Source organism: Agelaius tricolor, unplaced genomic scaffold (genome assembly GCF_023055355.1).
Source record: "Agelaius tricolor isolate 1412-34295 unplaced genomic scaffold, bAgeTri1.0.p SCAF_5, whole genome shotgun sequence".
Classification (NCBI taxonomy): Eukaryota; Metazoa; Chordata; class Aves; order Passeriformes; family Icteridae; genus Agelaius; species Agelaius tricolor.
This window is the reverse complement of record NW_027269265.1, coordinates 53,896,216-53,912,438: the sequence shown is the minus strand read 5'-3', so window position 1 is coordinate 53,912,438 and position 16,223 is coordinate 53,896,216. Positions and strand designations below refer to the sequence as shown.

At 53.4% G+C, this 16,223-nt stretch overlaps 1 protein-coding gene across 4 annotated transcripts in view; it reads left to right on the top strand.

The window, feature by feature from the left end:
• MYRF (myelin regulatory factor) overlaps positions 1–16,223 on the top strand; it is a 44,308-nt gene that overhangs the window by 23,284 nt on the left and 4,801 nt on the right. The window contains exons 5-24 of one of the 4 annotated variants that reach the window (XM_071428186.1): positions 541–859; positions 1,216–1,388; positions 1,607–1,730; positions 6,709–6,904; positions 7,515–7,591; positions 8,060–8,170; positions 8,445–8,535; positions 9,382–9,582; positions 10,209–10,317; positions 10,738–10,847; positions 11,302–11,462; positions 11,890–11,962; positions 12,536–12,624; positions 12,956–13,024; positions 13,529–13,609; positions 14,726–14,811; positions 14,917–15,078; positions 15,767–15,872; positions 15,972–16,045; positions 16,134–16,221. In XM_071428186.1, coding sequence (XP_071284287.1) covers positions 541–859; positions 1,216–1,388; positions 1,607–1,730; positions 6,709–6,904; positions 7,515–7,591; positions 8,060–8,170; positions 8,445–8,535; positions 9,382–9,582; positions 10,209–10,317; positions 10,738–10,847; positions 11,302–11,462; positions 11,890–11,962; positions 12,536–12,624; positions 12,956–13,024; positions 13,529–13,609; positions 14,726–14,811; positions 14,917–15,078; positions 15,767–15,872; positions 15,972–16,045; positions 16,134–16,221 — 2,500 coding nt within the window. Of the gene's footprint in view, positions 1–540; positions 860–1,215; positions 1,389–1,606; positions 1,731–6,708; positions 6,905–7,514; positions 7,592–8,059; positions 8,171–8,444; positions 8,536–9,381; positions 9,583–10,208; positions 10,318–10,737; positions 10,848–11,301; positions 11,463–11,889; positions 11,963–12,535; positions 12,625–12,955; positions 13,025–13,528; positions 13,610–14,725; positions 14,812–14,916; positions 15,079–15,766; positions 16,046–16,133; positions 16,222–16,223 lie in introns of all 4 variants that reach the window. The other 3 variants (XM_071428187.1, XM_071428184.1, XM_071428185.1) reach the window with 3 other exon arrangements.

Genomic DNA, 16,223 nt, shown 5'->3' with positions numbered 1-16,223 from the left:
AGGTGTCCCTGCCCATGGAGGAGAGTGGATCTGGAATGTTGAGGTGTTGAGGAGCAGGGCAGGAAGGGACATGGATTTGCATGTCCCTCCACACCCAAAACATTTCTGTTGGTGCTGGTGTAGTCAAATCCACCCTAATTATAGAATAGCTGTAGTATCCCATTCCAAATGAAGGAGGAGAAAGGTGGAATCGCATTTGAATGTCCCTTTTTATCTATTTAAATTCTGGGATCAAAGTTTCCTCTTGGTTTCAGTTAAAATGTTTAAAGTGCCCCCTCAGAAATCCTCCCTGGAAGTGCTGGGGGTGTTCAGGCAATTCCATTGACTCTTCTCCCTCACTGTCACATGGAATGATAGAATCTTGGAATGGTTTGGGTGGAAAAGGACCTTAAGGCTCATCCCATTCCAACCCCCTGCCATGGGGCAGGGACACTTTCCCTAGCCCAGGTTGTTCCAAGCCTCGTCCAGCCTGAGAATCCAAGATAACTGGGTCAGTGGGATCAGGACACTCCTGACTTTGGCTCTTTTCTCCCTTTCCAGATCCTCACCTCCTCCGGACCATGACTCCCGAAAATATGTGTCACATGACTCCCCCTTCCCGCCTGGAGCACCCTCCTCCTCCGCCGCCTCCTCCTCCACCCCCTCACCTCCAGGGTCCCCCTCCGCCGCCCCCACCGCCCCCTCACCCCCTGCAGCCACAGCACAATTCCCACTTTCCCGGCCTGCAGCGGGATATGTTCCTGAAGGCCGAGCCCCTGATGCCTCCGTACAGCGTCGGGCCGGGAATGGCGCCCGCCGAGCTCCACCATGCCCAGCAATCCCAGATGCTGCACCAGCTCCTGCAGCAGCACGGAGCAGAGTAAGGCCTGGGAATGGCGGGGGTGAGGGAGTGGGATCTGGAGGGCTGTGGATTGCCTGAAGTGTGGGGTTGGGTGGGAACAAACACGGGAAATCTGCGGAAGGCTCCCTGCCTATGGAGAGGGGTTGGAACCAGATGAGCTTTAAGGTCTTGTCCAACCCAAACCATTCTGGGATTCTGTGGAATTAAAGATGTGGCTCAGCAGAAGCAGTGACCCAGACTCAGCAGTGTGGGGTGAGGTGGGATGGCGCTGTGGGAATGTTGTGTTTTCCACATGAGATCCCGCTTGTCCTGCCTGTGGGGTTGTCACCTCCCGACTCTCCGTTCCCCGCTGAGCGTTCCCGTGGTATCCGCAGCCTCCCGGTGCATCCCGCCAAGAAGCGGAAACACTCCGAGTCCCCCCCCAACACCCTCAATGCCCAGATGCTCAACGGGCTGATCAAGCAGGAGCCGGGAATGGGATCGGTGCCGCTCAACCCCGACCGCGTCCAGACGCCGCCCTGGCACCAGCCAGGAGCGCTCTCTCCAGGTACCCCCGTTATCCCCTGAATTCCAGCCCTGCGCCAGGGCCGTGGGAGGAGGGAGGATGGCTGCCAGAGGTTGCCAGCCTCTGGGATTCACCCTGGATTTGGTGCTGCCCCAGCAGAAGGAGGGAAGCTTCAGGCAGTGCTCATCGCTTCCTTGGGCTCCCACCCCTCTGGATACTCAGTAAAAGTGGGATTTGATCCATTTAACTGTTCCCCACAGGCCTGATTCAGGATAATGACAGCCTGAATGGCTCCTACCTGGATCCCAACTTCCAGTCCATCAAGTGGCAGCCACACCAGCAGAACAAGTGGGCAACTCTGTACGATGCCAACTACAAGGAGCTGTGAGTAATTCCCTCGCCACTGGGGAAAGTGGGATTCACATTCCTTGTGCAAGTGGCAAGCCACTGGGGTTGGGAGCATCCCACTCGAAATACGGGATAAGGATCTGCCTGGGCTGGGTGTTGTGGTGGAGGTAATGCTCCCCATTTTGCCCCTTCCCTACTGGGAATGTTGCTCCTCCACACCTTTTATGGATAATTAAGGAATAGCAGAAGGCATTTCAGCAGCTTTGGTAACAATTCCAGAGCCACTCAGACCTTGCTCACCATGGAAGGCTTAATTGGCAAATCCGGCCTTGTCCTGAGGAAAGTTGGGATGAGCAGCACCTTTTCCCCCTCCCTAGGTTTACCAGGGTCCTGGATTTTTAATTTAAGATTGAGAATTCCTAATGTGGGAGGCTGGAGGTCATCCAGTGCCACTTCAGGGCAGCTTGAGCAGTGTGGAAAAGACCTGGAGCAGGAGGAGTGGTTGGGGGACAGAGGAGGAAGGAAAAAGAGGGAAGGGGTTTAGGAAATCTAGGAAGTGGCAGACAGGCCAGAGAGGAAGGCTGGGATGATCAAGACAGGGAAGAAAGAAGTGGGAAGGTGGGCTGGGAATTGAGGCAGTGGAGGGTGGAGACAGCACATCGGGAAGGAGGAGTGCTCAGAGGAAACCACTCTGGATCCTCCCTGCATTCCTGGGAGGTGACAAAGAGCTGGCAAGCAGTGGGATGGCTTCCAGGAACCTCTCAGGGACCCTCTGTTCCCTCCCAGTTCCCTCCCTCCTCTTTCCACACAGCCAGCTGGGGTCCTGTGGGGGACATGGAGCAGGGAATGCTCTGGTGCCTGTGGATATCCCTGGACTATGATCACACTTTGCCTGGGAATGGGAGCCAGGGACTCCAAGGGTGGGGGCAGAGTCCCAGCTTTCCCACACAAATCTGCTCATCCAGTCTTCATCCCATCTTTCATGGTGGTGCCAGGGCAGGGAATCCTCTGTTGGAGCTGGTTGCCTCTTTTGGACTCTGTGGCTGTTTTCCCACCCCACAGCTGGAGAGGGAGAATTTGGGAAGACAATTCCTTCTGGTTTACCAAGCCATTCCCATAAAAGAATATCAGCAGCTCCAAAGCCATCCTGCACCTTTCCCTGCTCTCCAGCACCAGTTTGCTCCCTCTGGATGGTGGGATGGGGAAAGCTGAGCATCTTGCATGGATCCTGTCCCCAAATCCTCTTCCATGTGCAGGAATTCCATTGCCACCTCCTCTGACCTCTGTCTGGACATGTCACCTCTCATCCTTTGGTTTTCCAACCTCCCTTTTCCTTCTTGCTGCTTCCTGCTCTGGGAAAATGTTTTTTCCATCCCAAACACATCACAGCATGTCCCGTGCCATTTCCAGGCATTTCTATCCCAGTTCCAGAGATTTTCCATGCACCCTGCTGTCCCCAGGTGGATTGGCAGAGACAAACTCTATTTTATTTTCTGCTGGACACAAAGGAGTTGCTGGAGAACATCTACAAAAACAGCCCTGCCCTCTGGATCTTGGGATCACTTCCCTAATGCCTGCTTTCAGGATTTAGGGTAAAAGCCAGAGCAAACCCACTCCTGGGGCATTGAGGTCGTCATCCTGTTGTGTAAGGAATAAATTCCATTGAGGTGACTCCATGGGGATTTGAGGAAGCCACGTGGGCTTTGTTGTGGTGCTGGATTTGAGCAGAATTAAGGGTTAAAGGTTGATTGATTAATTTTTAGCTCCATGTTACCTCAGGGGACTCTTCCTGCTCCTGTCCAAGCTGGACCTGCATCTCTTTTTAAATGGAACATCCCTTCATTCTCCTGGTTCAGCACTTTCCTGGGATAATCTATGAGAAACACACAAAAAAAGTCCATCTTTCCTTGCTCCTATAGTGGCATTTTTTAGGTTGGTTCATTCAAATTTGACAGGTGGGAATTATCTCCTTTTTTTCTGCTTTTGGGTGTCCTCAGCAAACGAGCAGCATCCACATCAGGATCCATAATTATTCCCCCAATTTAGCTTCCAAGGAGCAGCCATTCCCAGTCTGGTTTCTGCTGGAAGCTGTCCCCAGTCTCGATGTGCTGTTTGAGTTCCCTCTGATCCAGGTGCCCAAAACCTTTTCACAGCCTCAGGAATGTGAATCATCTGAATTATCTGATTTTTCCTACTCTTGATCCTAAGAAAAGAGTCCAGAGAGGAGGTGAAGGAGGGAGAGCATGGGAAGCTGTCCAGGTTCTTACCAGATTTTTGGGAGCGATTACAGGGCAAAAAGTACAATTAATGCTATTCCACGTTTTCCTCCCTTTGCACACAAAAAATTAGGTTCCATAAGGGGATGGGGTAGGGATTAGGTTCCATTCCAGGCCCATGTCTCAGGTTTTGCCAAGGAATCTGTGTTGTTGAAGGAGACAGAAATCCCTGGATTAATTTTATGGATAGCATACAATGTTTTTGGCCTTTTGCTCTGATGTTGTGGTTTTAGGCTCAGTGAACATTTCCAGGGATGAGCTGGTTTCCAGCAGCAGAGCCAAAGAGGCCTGGAACTGGGCAATTCCCTAATTTACTCCTGGGAGAAGGAGCCATTCATCTCCCTGACAGCGGGCTCTGATAAATTCCAGCTCCCTCCTCCCTCTCCCAGTTTGAGGGAAGGCAGCTGGGAATAGTGCAGCCCTTCATGGAAACGGCTCCATGCTGAGGCCAGAGCCTTGGAACTGGGAAAATGGGAAGGTGCTGTTCTTTTCCCATCCAGCAAACTGTTGCTCTCCTGGGACCAATCCTGGGGTTTTGGGGTTGCACCCCTTGGCTGGTAGAAGTGTCTGGATGAACAACTGCAAACTTGGCTGTGCTGCAGATCCTGGATCTCAGCAAGGGAATGGAGATCAGTCATGGTCCAGACCTGCTGGATGTGTTTTGGGATATGTGATATGGGGTGCTGGTGATGGATCATGGAAGTGTCCTGGGAAGCTGAAGGGAATACATAGTATGGACACACAGGTGGGATTGTGTGGGAGAGATGACAGTGTCCTGCTGCTCAGCTGGAGTTTGTAACCTGGAAGCAGAAGACATCAGGGAATGCATGGAATTAGGGAATCTCTTTGGATTAGGGGTCTCCCAATATTATGTTTTAGGAGCAGTTTAGATGGGGAAACCTGGATGGACAGAAGGAAGGAAGGAATGGGAGAACACGAGCGTCCCTCTGCCATCCTGCACTTGGCCAAATCCCAATACAATTCCCTGTCGGGAGTTTGTAACCCCTTACCCTCACTGGGATTGGGAAAAACCTGCTCTGATCCTGCCCTTCTGTCCTGCCTAAATCCGCCCCTGTCAGTGGGGATGTTCGGGATCAAATAATCCATTTGACCCCAGACCTTTTATTCCTGACACTTTGCCCTTTGGCCCCTGCCCTGTCCCTGGAAAAGCCAGCATGGAAAGCAGCTTCTTCCCTCTGATCAATCCCAGTGCAGGGATCCCAATTTGGGGGATGTGCCAGCCACAGCCATTGGGAAAATGGGAAAATCTGAAAGGAAAGTGAAAAGGAACCTCTGAAAGGGGATTGTGGAAGACCAGGAATTTCCAGAAGGCCGAGGGGGGGGAGGGCTGCCTGTCTCCCCTCTGTCAGCACACATTTAGCAGCTGTCAGTTTTCCAATTTGGGAAGCATCCATGGTTTGGAAGTTCAGACAGACCCTTCCTCTCCTTGTCTTTGCCAGTTAAAAAACAGTGGGAAGAGTGGTGAACACTCAGGAACCCTAAAAACAGCTGGGAATGGCTTTGCTTGAGTCCCCTTGGGAAGAGGGTGCTTGGGTCAGCTTCAGCTGTGTGTCCCAGTCAGGAATATCCAGATGGAGAATCCAGGGCTGAGACTGGGAGGAGGTTGGGGAATTCCTCTCGTGCCTCTGGGCTAAGGTAGTGCTCTGCTCCCACCGCCTGGTTTGTGTCTGGAGCAGGGCACAGCATTCCTGACTCCCTGGGGCATAAGGAGTGAGTAGTTCCTCGTGGCTATCCCAGAATTACTCATGGCAACCTGGAATCAGCTCTCATCCACATTAACTCCCCAGGTGATTGCAGGGGGAGAATGGTTTTATTCCAGAAAAAAAGGAGGGATAGCAGTGGAGAATCCCTATCTCCCTCTTCCCAGAGTCTCCTGAGTTCTGCCACATTTCTTACTGTCAGTCTGTCCACCTCCCCTCCCGTTGCTCCAGTCCTTCTGGAGGTGGAAGTCAGAAGTGGTTTGGTTTTGGGGGAAAAGTACTCCGTAATTTTTAAGCCTGAGATCCAAGGCTGGGCTGAGCTCCCCCTTTATCTCACACCCTGTTCCTTAATTTAAAACAATGGGATTTGGGTGTTCTGCAGGATGAGAGGCAGCTCCTTCCCCCCCTTCCGAGGGCCCACCAGTCCTGGACTGGGCTTTACGGATGGTGAGGAAAACGGACTCACTGCAAAGGCCACATATTTCCCTGATTCCCATGGAAACCAGCCCATTAAGGAGATGTAGATTAAACCTTTCCAGCTGGTGTGTGTTCATGGAGCAGCTAGGACCCCTCCTCCTCCCTCCCTCTCCCCCTCCTCCTCCTCCAGACCTGTCCCCTGGGAGAGCTGGATGCTTTTCCGCAGCAGCCATGGCAGGTGGTTGTGATTTCAGCTGGAATTTGGGAGGGTACAGCTGGTAGAAGGTAACATTGGGAATGCCACAAGGTGTGGGTCAGTCTGAGCTGCTACTCCCATGTTAAAGGGATGCTCCAGGCTTTGGGAAGAGTTTTGGAACTTGGGATCTCCATATTCATTCCCAGTTGAATGGAAAGAGCTGTGGAATGATGTGGGTTGGGAGGGACCTTATGGATCATCCAGTGATGATCCATGGGCAGGGACACCTTCCACTAACCCAGGTTGCTCCAAGCCCCGTCCACCCTGGCACGGAACCCTTCCAGGGCTGGGATATCCACAGTTTCTGTGGGAAATTGCTGTTCTCAGCTGCTCCCTCTCCCCAGCCCGATGCTCACGTACCGCGTGGATGCTGACAAGGGCTTCAACTTCTCCGTGGGAGACGACGCCTTCGTGTGCCAGAAGAAGAACCACTTCCAGGTCACCGTGTACATCGGAATGCTCGGCGATCCCAAGTACGTGAAGACCCCCGAGGGCCTGAAACCCTTGGAGTGCTTCTACCTGAAGCTGCACGGGGTGAAGGTAAGCGGGAGCTGAGGGACCGTGGTGAATCCAGCAGGGAACAGAGGGGTTGGGAGGTGGCTGGGGACAGGTAACAGCACCTCTTCGTGCAGTAGAGGAATGTGTGGAATTACACAATCATGGAATGGGATAGGTTGGAAAAGCCCTCTAGGATCATGGAGTCCAGCTCTTCCCCCAGCACTGCCAAGGCCACCACTAATCCATGTCCCCAAATGCCGCATCCACAGGGTTTTTAAATCCCTCTAGGAATGGTGACTCTACCACTGCCCTGGGCAGCTTGTTCCAATGTCTGACCACTCTTTCCATGAAAGAGTTTTCCCTGATATCCAATCTAAACATCCCCTGAAGCCATTGAAATACAAGTCCTAAGATGGTCTCAGTCTGACTATCTTCAGGATTGCTTCCCACTCACCTTTAACTCCAGTGGGCACTTTGGGAGGATCCTTTCACCCTCAACTTTTTTGACACTCGGACAATGCCCACACTCAGGCTGGGTATTCAGAGTCAGATGTACCCTGTCATGGAAGGGTGGGCAGAGAGCTGGGAGGGAGGAGGTGGGAAGGGGAAGGTCCCTGTGCTCTGTGCCACATTCCCAAATCCTTCTGTCCAGCTCGAGGCCTTGAACCAGTCCATCAACATCGAGCAGTCGCAGTCAGACCGCAGCAAACGGCCCTTCAACCCCGTCACGTGAGTATGGCCTTGTGGGAATGAGCATCCTCTGCTTCCAGGGAATAAGCAACACCAGGAGAAGGTGGGGAAATGGTGGAGTTGGAGGTCTCCCACCCCAATGTGTGAGTGCCACACTCTCCAGTTTTCTCCTGTTTTCCCCTCTTTGCATTCCCAACCCTGCTCTGTGCCCAGGTCATGGACTGGTGGAGCAGGCCAGGAGATGGCCATTCCCCAAAAAAGCTCTCCTCTCCAGGTTGTGGCTCCAGCCACTCCATACCTGGTTCCTCAGGGCATGAAGTATGTGTGGCAGGTCCCAAGATAGGACCAGTGTGCAATTGGGAATGAGGGAAGAGTGTTGTTGGGTTCAGGGCCTCCACGTGCAGGAAAACTGTGTACTCCCCACCTAAGGAAGGAAGTGGGAAAAGATATTCCCATTCCCAGATAGCCACCATCCTCAGTCATTGCTTTGTTTTCCTTTCCTTCCAGGGTGAACCTCCCCCCAGAGCAGGTCACCAAGGTCACTGTGGGGCGGCTGCACTTCAGCGAGACCACGGCCAACAACATGAGGAAAAAAGGCAAACCCAACCCGGACCAGAGGTGAGGGAGAACACAGGGGCCTCCTCCAGAACATCCTGAGAACCCTGTGGATCTGCCTGTCCCTGGGCTGGGCAGAGTGGCTGGAGTGTGATGTGGGAATAGGGCTTGGATTGTGGACACCAGAAGGGTGTCCCTGGTCTGGGAGGGGTTGGGGACACTCAGCACAAGGAGAAGGGGATGCTGCAAGGCCTCCATGGTGCTCCGTGCTCCAGAGGGGACGGAGATCCGGCTCTTCCCAGCACAGGATGTGTCCCTGAGCTGTGACCCTCTGCAGGTACTTCATGCTGGTGGTGGCCCTGCAGGCACACGCCCAGAACCAGAACTACACGCTGGCAGCCCACATCTCCGAGCGGATCATCGTCCGGGTAAATCCCTGTCTCCTCCCACGCTCCTTTGCTGCACCATCCTGGGCTGTTTGTTGTGGACATTCCACGTCCACAAAATGTGTGGGTGTGGGTCTTGGTTTAGTGGTGAGTGTGGTGGAGGTGCTGGATTGGCTTTGATGTTCTTAGAGGTCTTTTCCAAACTTGATTTCTCACCTTTCCCACCTCCTCCAAACTCTCCCTGCCTTGCTTGTGGCTTTCCCCATCCACACTTGGATTCTGGCTTCAGACTTCCCATACCTGGTTGAAGAACCTGTTACAGGATAAGGAAGGAATCCCATTCTCCAAATGGGATCAGTGTCCAATAGAATTGTTGGGAATGAGGAAAGAGTGTTGTTGGAACTCTGCAGCAGGAACAAGAAGATGCAGGAAAATTGGGCACTCTCCCAGAACATCACCTTTTCATGTCCTAAGGCAGGGGAGCGGGAAAAGAAAAAAAGGCACCATTCCCAGGCTCTCCCAGGGTTTTGCTGGAGCACTCAGCTCCAAAACATGAAAGCAGGTAGTAAAACCCAAACAGGGACCTCAGACAAGAAGTCCACGATGATGGATTAGGCAGCTTCCAGAATGTCCAGCACAGAATTTCAGGGAATTGCAAGCAGCCTGGAATGCTCTGAACTTGGGACCCAGGAGTATCATCCGTGTCACTTGGTTTCCTGCTGTTCTGAGTGGCTGGAACCCTGATAGCTGGGATAACAGCTGAAGGAAGCAAAGATATCCCTTTAGCAAGAGGAGAAGGAGAAGGAAAGGCCAACCTTCCCCGTCTCTGCTTCCCAGTGTTCCCCTCCCTGCTTTTCAGTCAGTCCCTGTTGTCCCATTTCTCCACAGGCTTCCAACCCGGGGCAGTTTGAGAGTGACAGTGACGTGCTGTGGCAGCGGGCGCAGCTCCCGGACACCGTGTTCCACCACGGCCGGGTGGGAATCAACACGGACCGCCCGGATGAGGCCCTGGTGGTGCACGGCAACGTGAAGGTCATGGGGTCCCTGATGCACCCTTCGGATGTCCGAGTGAAAGAGGACATCCAGGAGGTGGGAACCACTGGGAATCAGGGTGGGCTTGGGGTCACCAGGAGGCTGAAGAACTCCCGTGATTCTTGTGGGTCCCTTCCACCTCGGGATATTCCATGATCCTATGACTGCAGAGCAGATGGGAAGTACCTTTGGATTCTTTCTGTCCCAAGCACAGCCAGTTCACCGTGTCTTAGGGAATATTGACTCTTCCAGTGTTAACCAGAAGTAGCAAACAGTGGGAAAAAGGTGGAAAATGAGTGGAAAAAAGGTCAGTGTGGCAGGTACCACACTGGGCCTTGCCAGAGCCTGGGTGAGAGGCTTGGCTCTGCTCTGAATTCCTCTCTGCTGGATTTGCCTGTCCAGAAAAGCTGGATATAACCCTGTCAGCTGTTTTTGGGAACTGTCTCTTCCCTGTGTCTGGTTCTGCAAGGAGACTCAGTCTCCTGATTTCCCTATCCCTATCTTGTCCCCACCTGGATATTAACCCCCAATGTTTGTCCTTACAGCTGCTCAGAGCAGGGTGCAGGGCTATCTCCCAAAGGAATTCCCATGGGCCATAGTGGGTTGTCCTGCTTGGATGCAGAGTGATGGGGATTTGAGAAGCAATGTCCCATTGGGAATTCCATGTGCCTGTTTTGTCCCAGGTGGACACCACGGAGCAGCTGAAGCGGATCTCCAGGATGAGGCTGGTGCACTACAACTACAAACCTGAGTTTGCAGCCACGGTGGGCATTGACAGCACCTCTGAGACAGGTACATGCCATGGGAATACACCTGTGAGACCGGAATGTCCCATGGGAATACGCCTCTGACACAGGAATGTCCCACAGGAATTCACTGCCTTTCCCAGGGGCTGGACCCAGCTCTGTGCCAGGGCAGCCCCCCAGGTGTGGGGTGGGCAAGAGGGGCCTTCTAACCTCCCAAATTAAGGAATCTAATGAAATGCCCTCTTTGGTGAGCGGGAGAGAAAGTGGCACTTCCGACAGGGAGAAGGTTTCTCCAAGTATGCTATGTTGGGGTGATGATCCCTATCCATAGAATTTGGGGAGCAGCCTTGTCTGACCATCCTCTGCCCTTGAGGGCCTACAAGGAGCCATGCACAGCTTGGAATGTGTATCCAGGGGGTGCAGGGTGATCCCATCCCACCCCACTGTTCCATCTCCACATCTCCAGGTGTCATCGCTCAGGAGGTGAAGGAGATTCTGCCGGAAGCTGTGAAGGACACTGGGGACCTGGTCTTTTCCAATGGGAAAACTCTGGAGAACTTCCTGGTGGTGAACAAGGTTGGTGGCAGCCAGGAGGCTGGGGAGGCTGCCTCGAGGGAATTGTGGAGCTGGGTATGGGAGAGGGAAGGTGGGATGCCTGGGAAACGCTCCCAGATGAGTTTCAGACCTGGCTGCTCTTCCAGAAGTCGGGAGCAGCCCTGGGTGGATATCAGACACCAGCAGGGAGGAACCAGCCTGATGCTGGTGAAGTTTGGCAGCATCTCCCTCGGGAAGGGCTCCTTGTTGGCAGCTTCCTGCTGGGAGGCTCCCAGTCCTAATCTCCCCTTTCTAGATAAGATAAGGTGCTTATGTCAGGATAACCTGGAGCACCTGGTTTCCTGACCTTTCCCAACCTGTGGCAGCCTGGTTGTTGCTCTGGGAATCAAGGGGACAGTCTCCCATGGCACACATGGAGGGCATGGATCATCCAGGTCCAGGTGTGCCTCAGCCTGCTGGCCTGATTCCCTGGCAGGAGCGGATCTTCATGGAGAACGTGGGAGCCGTGAAGGAGCTGTGCAAGCTCACGGATAACCTGGAGACACGGATCGATGAGCTGGAAAGGTGGAGCCACAAGCTGGCCAAGCTGAAGAGGCTGGACAGCATGAAGTCAACTGTGAGCTCTGGAGCCTTCAGGTACCCATGGAGCCACAGGGAATGTCCCCTTTCATCCCAGGAAGCTCCAAGGGGAGGCTCAGATTGGGAACAGGGAGATGAGGAAGGACTGGGATGTTGGCTGGTGTTGCTTGGCCTGGAGTGGATTAAAGAGCTGAGCTTGAGGAGGTTTGGAATTCCCACAGGACCAACCCAGCAACACCCAGGATGAAATAGTCTCCATGTTTCCCTAAAGTCAGTGGCTTTGTCATGGCAAAGAGTTTCCCATGCTTCCAAAATCTCCTTCCTGACTCTGCTTATGCCAGTTTTGGGGCAAAGCACCAAAAGGGTTTGTGACTGTCACACCACAAAAACGTCTTTTCCCTCCCAGAAGTTCCCATTTTTGCCTTGGAATGGCTTGGAAAGCTATCCCTGCCCAGCTCAGCTCCATTCCTCCTTTTCCTTGCAGCCAAACTGGGAGCCAGTTCAGCCGGGCAGGAAGCGTGCCCCACAAAAAGAGACCCCACAAAGTCACCAGCAAGGTAAGGGATGGATCCCAAAGGAGCAGTGCCAGGAGCAGAGAAGGCTCAGGCTGGAGAAAAGGAGGATCAGGGGGAACCTCAGTGTCCACAAACTCCTGAAGGAGGTTGGAGCCAGGAGGGTTCTGCTCCCTGCTTTATCCAAGAGGAAATGGCCCCAGGTTGTGCCAGGGGAGGGCTAGGCTGGATATTAGGGAAAATTTCTTCATGGGAAGGGCTGTGAGGCACTGGAGCGGGCTCCAGTGGTGGAGTCCCCATTGCTGGTGGGATTTAAAAACCCTGTGGATGTGGCACTTGGGGACATGGATTATTGGTGGCCTTGGCAGTGCTGGGGTGGGGTTGGTCTCCATGATCCTAGGGGGCTTTTCCAAACACAGTTTTCCCATGATCTTCCTTTCTATCTCTTAATGAAGACATTAAATGACTTCTAAACTTGGGGAGTTGAGGATTTTCAGGGAGGCAGGAAGAGACCTCAGGATGGGCTGGGGGAGATCCGTGCAAGGACCAGAGCAGTGAGGGAGCTCTGCTGATCCAGGGGGTCCTGAATGAGCTGATCCAGGATTTTTTCCACCGCAGTCTCCGTCGGTTGTCCCGGAGCAGGCCTGCATCAGCCAGCGCTTCCTTCAGGGCACCATCATTGCCCTGGTCATCATCATGGCATTCAGGTGAGATCCCACTCCTGGCCTTCTGCATCCAGCTCATCCATTGGGACTGTGCCATCCATGGGGTGTGCAGAGAGGGGCTGTGGGTCTATGGCTTCTTCCAGAGAATCCTGGAATGCTTCAGGTTGGAAGAGACCTTAAAGTTTATCTGGTTCCAACCCCCTGCCATCAGCTGGGAACTTCCACTATCCCAGTTTGCTCCAGCCTGGCCTTGAACACTTCCAGGGATGGGGCACCCATCTCTCCTGGGCTGGAATCCCGTGGAAGGTGGATCGATCCCATGCCCTATCCTTGCTCCCTGCTCCTCCTCAGCCTGTCCTTGTCTCTTTTCCAGCGTGGTGTCCATGTCCACGCTCTACGTGCTGAGCCTGCGCAGCGAGGAGGATCTCGTGGACATCGATGGGTGGGTATTTCGGGAACCACTGGGAGGGATGAGGACACCTGGGAGCACAGAAACTGGGATTGCTGAGCACAGTTCCAGAGCTGCACACCCTGCCACGCACAGCCACGCGCCCCAGTCTGATGGTGGTTGAATTATCTGGTGCAAGAAGTGAGGAATGGAGAAGGAAAAGGGAATCTCTTTTTAGGATGTGCTGAATGTTCCTTGGATGCCTCCAGCTGAACTAAAACAGCCTCATCCGACTGGTGCAGCAGGGCTGGATCAGCTTTGGGAGCTTGTGTAACCTGATAATGAGTCTCTTTTTCTCCCTCTCTTTTCCCTCTCCCGTTTTTCTCCCTCCTCTCCTCCTTACATTTCTCATCCAACCCATTTTCCTTACACTTTGTCTTTGATTTCCCCATTTTTGTCTTTTCCTTCCCATTATCTTCCATACCCTCTGTGATTCCCTGTCCTCCTGGTCATCTTCCCACTTTCCTGCTCTCCTTGTCTCCCTGCACTGTCCTGTAGCTCCTTTGCTGTACCCACTGCCTGTCTCCTGGCCCTCTTTCGGCATGGGGGTCCCGGAATTCCGGTTGCTCTGTGTCCACGGTATGTGACTGTTTCATTATTTCATTATTTAATTCCTTCGTCCCTTCTCTTAATTCCTCTTTTTTTCCTGCACCACGAAAGGCCAAGAAACTGGAAACAGAGAAAGGGATGTGAGACTTCCAGTGGGATTGCAGGAGGAAGGGTTATGGTCTTGTCAGGGAAGGGCAATTAGGAGTAGGAGATGGAAAAATCAGTTAGTTGAAGGTTAAATAAAGAAATTGCATCCTGCAGGGAGAGCGGGAGCAAGATAAAACTGTAAGAAGGGATGAGGCAGTGGAGGAACTTCAGGGATAAGGGTTAGATTTAGACTGGGATGACGGTAAAGCTCCAGAGGCTTGTGCCTATATTCTCATTGAAGACTGGCATTGAGTCTCCTTTCACCTGGAAAAAAAAATCCCTCTATTTAGACAAATCTTGGAGATGACAAAGTGTTTTTTAAATTCCTCTAAATGAGTGAAGCTCTGTTAATCCCACAGAAACCTGGAGCGATGCTCAGGGACAGGTAAGACATGGACACAGGTGTCCAGAAGTGCTCCTTCTCCCAGGTCTGCAGAATGATTCCCTCCTTTTCCCGTCTCCCTAACCCTCACGAGATGCCTGTGGTGTCCTCAGCTCAGGTCTTGGATAGCTGCAGTGAAACACCTGGAATTCCATGGGATGAATTTGGGGGTGGGGGGATTGTGTGTGTTTCTGAGAAACAAGGTGAGGAACAGTCTGTCTTCAAGGAATAAGGGGCACATTCCTTAGGGAGTGGTGAGAGCTTGAAGCCTGTTGATTCCCAAGCACCTAAATCCACCCAGGAGACTCCTGATGGGAGTCAAATCCACCATGTACACCATGTTCTAGGGGGGTTGCTGGTGTCCTCTGAATCAGCTGGGACTTCTCCCTGCCAGACATGGAACAGCCACACCATTCCCTGTGGAATTTCTGAGCTCTCCGTGCTGTTTTCATGGCTCATGTGCCTTCCTCCTGCCTTTCCCAGATCACTCTGTTCTCCTCCACATCTCCACTTACTCCATGTCCCCCTTCCCATCCTCCAGCTGCAGCCACTGTTCTCCCCACCTACAAGTGACCCCATTGTCCGGGAGGTTTCCAGCATCTTTTCCTGCATTCCAGGTCAAGCCAGAACATTGACAAGACGCAGATCGTGCGATCCACGGCCACATCCAGCGGGGCCAGCAGCAGGACCCCCCCAGACCATGGTGGGTGATGGATTGGGATGGCTCTGGTGTCATGGAAGGGCTGCAGGACACCAGGTGCTGCTCCTGTTCCATCCTTTGACTTATTTATTCCCTGTGTCCCTGCAGTCCCAGATGAGACACATGGAGTGGCCCTTGGTGTTCCTGGTCGCGGTGTGCTGGCCTGTTTCAGCCCTCCCTGTTTTTCCACGTGCTGCGCCATTGCTCCCACTGCCATCTCCTCCACTGTCCCCTCGGAGACCAGCCCTGCCCATGCCACCAACCGGACAGGTGAGGGCCAGCCCAGATTCCCAGAAATGCTGGGACATCTCCAAGGTTTGTGTCACCTCGTGTCCTCCTTGTGTTCCTTGTGAGAAGATCTCCTCAGTCTCCTCCAGGATGAACAATTCCAGCTCCTTCTCCCCTCCAAATCCTCTTTCCACTCCTTTGGAAGGTCTCTAATGGCCATACCCTTTCTATCCTTATCCTTGGATGTATCCTTTATGTCCTTCTGTGCCCATGTGATGCAGTTTGGATCCTGTTGCCAGGGGTGTGTGGGAGCTAAAAAGGATTTGGAGCTTCCCATGTTGCCAGCAAAAAGTCATGGGAAGCTACACCAGGCAGAGCTCACCTGAGCAGCCCTGCCTTGAGGTCTGACCTCATTCCCTCCTCATTCCATCATCAGCTCCATCAGGTACAGAGGGAATGGAAGCACAGACTCCTGGAATGTTTTGTGTCAGAAGGGACCTTAAATCCCATCTGGTTCCACCCCTGCCATGGACAGGGAACCTTCCACTATTCCCAGGTAGCTCCAAGTCCTGTCCAGCCTGGCCTGGAACACTTCCAGGGATCCAGGGGCAGCCACAGCTTCTCTGGGCAACCTGGGGAGCATCAGGAGGTGACACGGGGACGGGAAGATCCCAGTGCTCCCAGCCTTTCTCCGCCTCTCAGCACAACCTTCTCTCCCATTTTTCCGCAGACCAAAGCCAGCCCTCCCTCCTGCCAGTGACAAATATCAAAGCCAAATCCAGGGGCATCACCGGGAAATCCGCCTCCTACACCAAGTGGCCAAAGACTCCTGACAGGTCTCAGAGCTTCGGCAGCCCCAATGCCAGCCCCTCCTCCCCCTTCTCCCACATCCAGGGCAAATCCAAGTACATCTCCAACCTCTCGCTCTCCCGCAGCAACTCCCGGCAGCAGCGCAGCCTCCGGCAGCCGGTGAGCGAGCGGCCCCGCACGGAGCAGCCCGGCACGGATGGTACGTGGATCCCAGCTTCTTTCTCTTCCAGCCTCGGGATTTTCCACCCTTTGCTGTTCCTAAACAGCGCCTGTTCTCTCCCTGCTAGGGCCGAGCCCGGTGCTGCAATCCATTCGGATCCTGGAGATCAACCTGGCCATCCATTCCCAGTACTGCGCTGCTGCTGACGCCTGCAGGT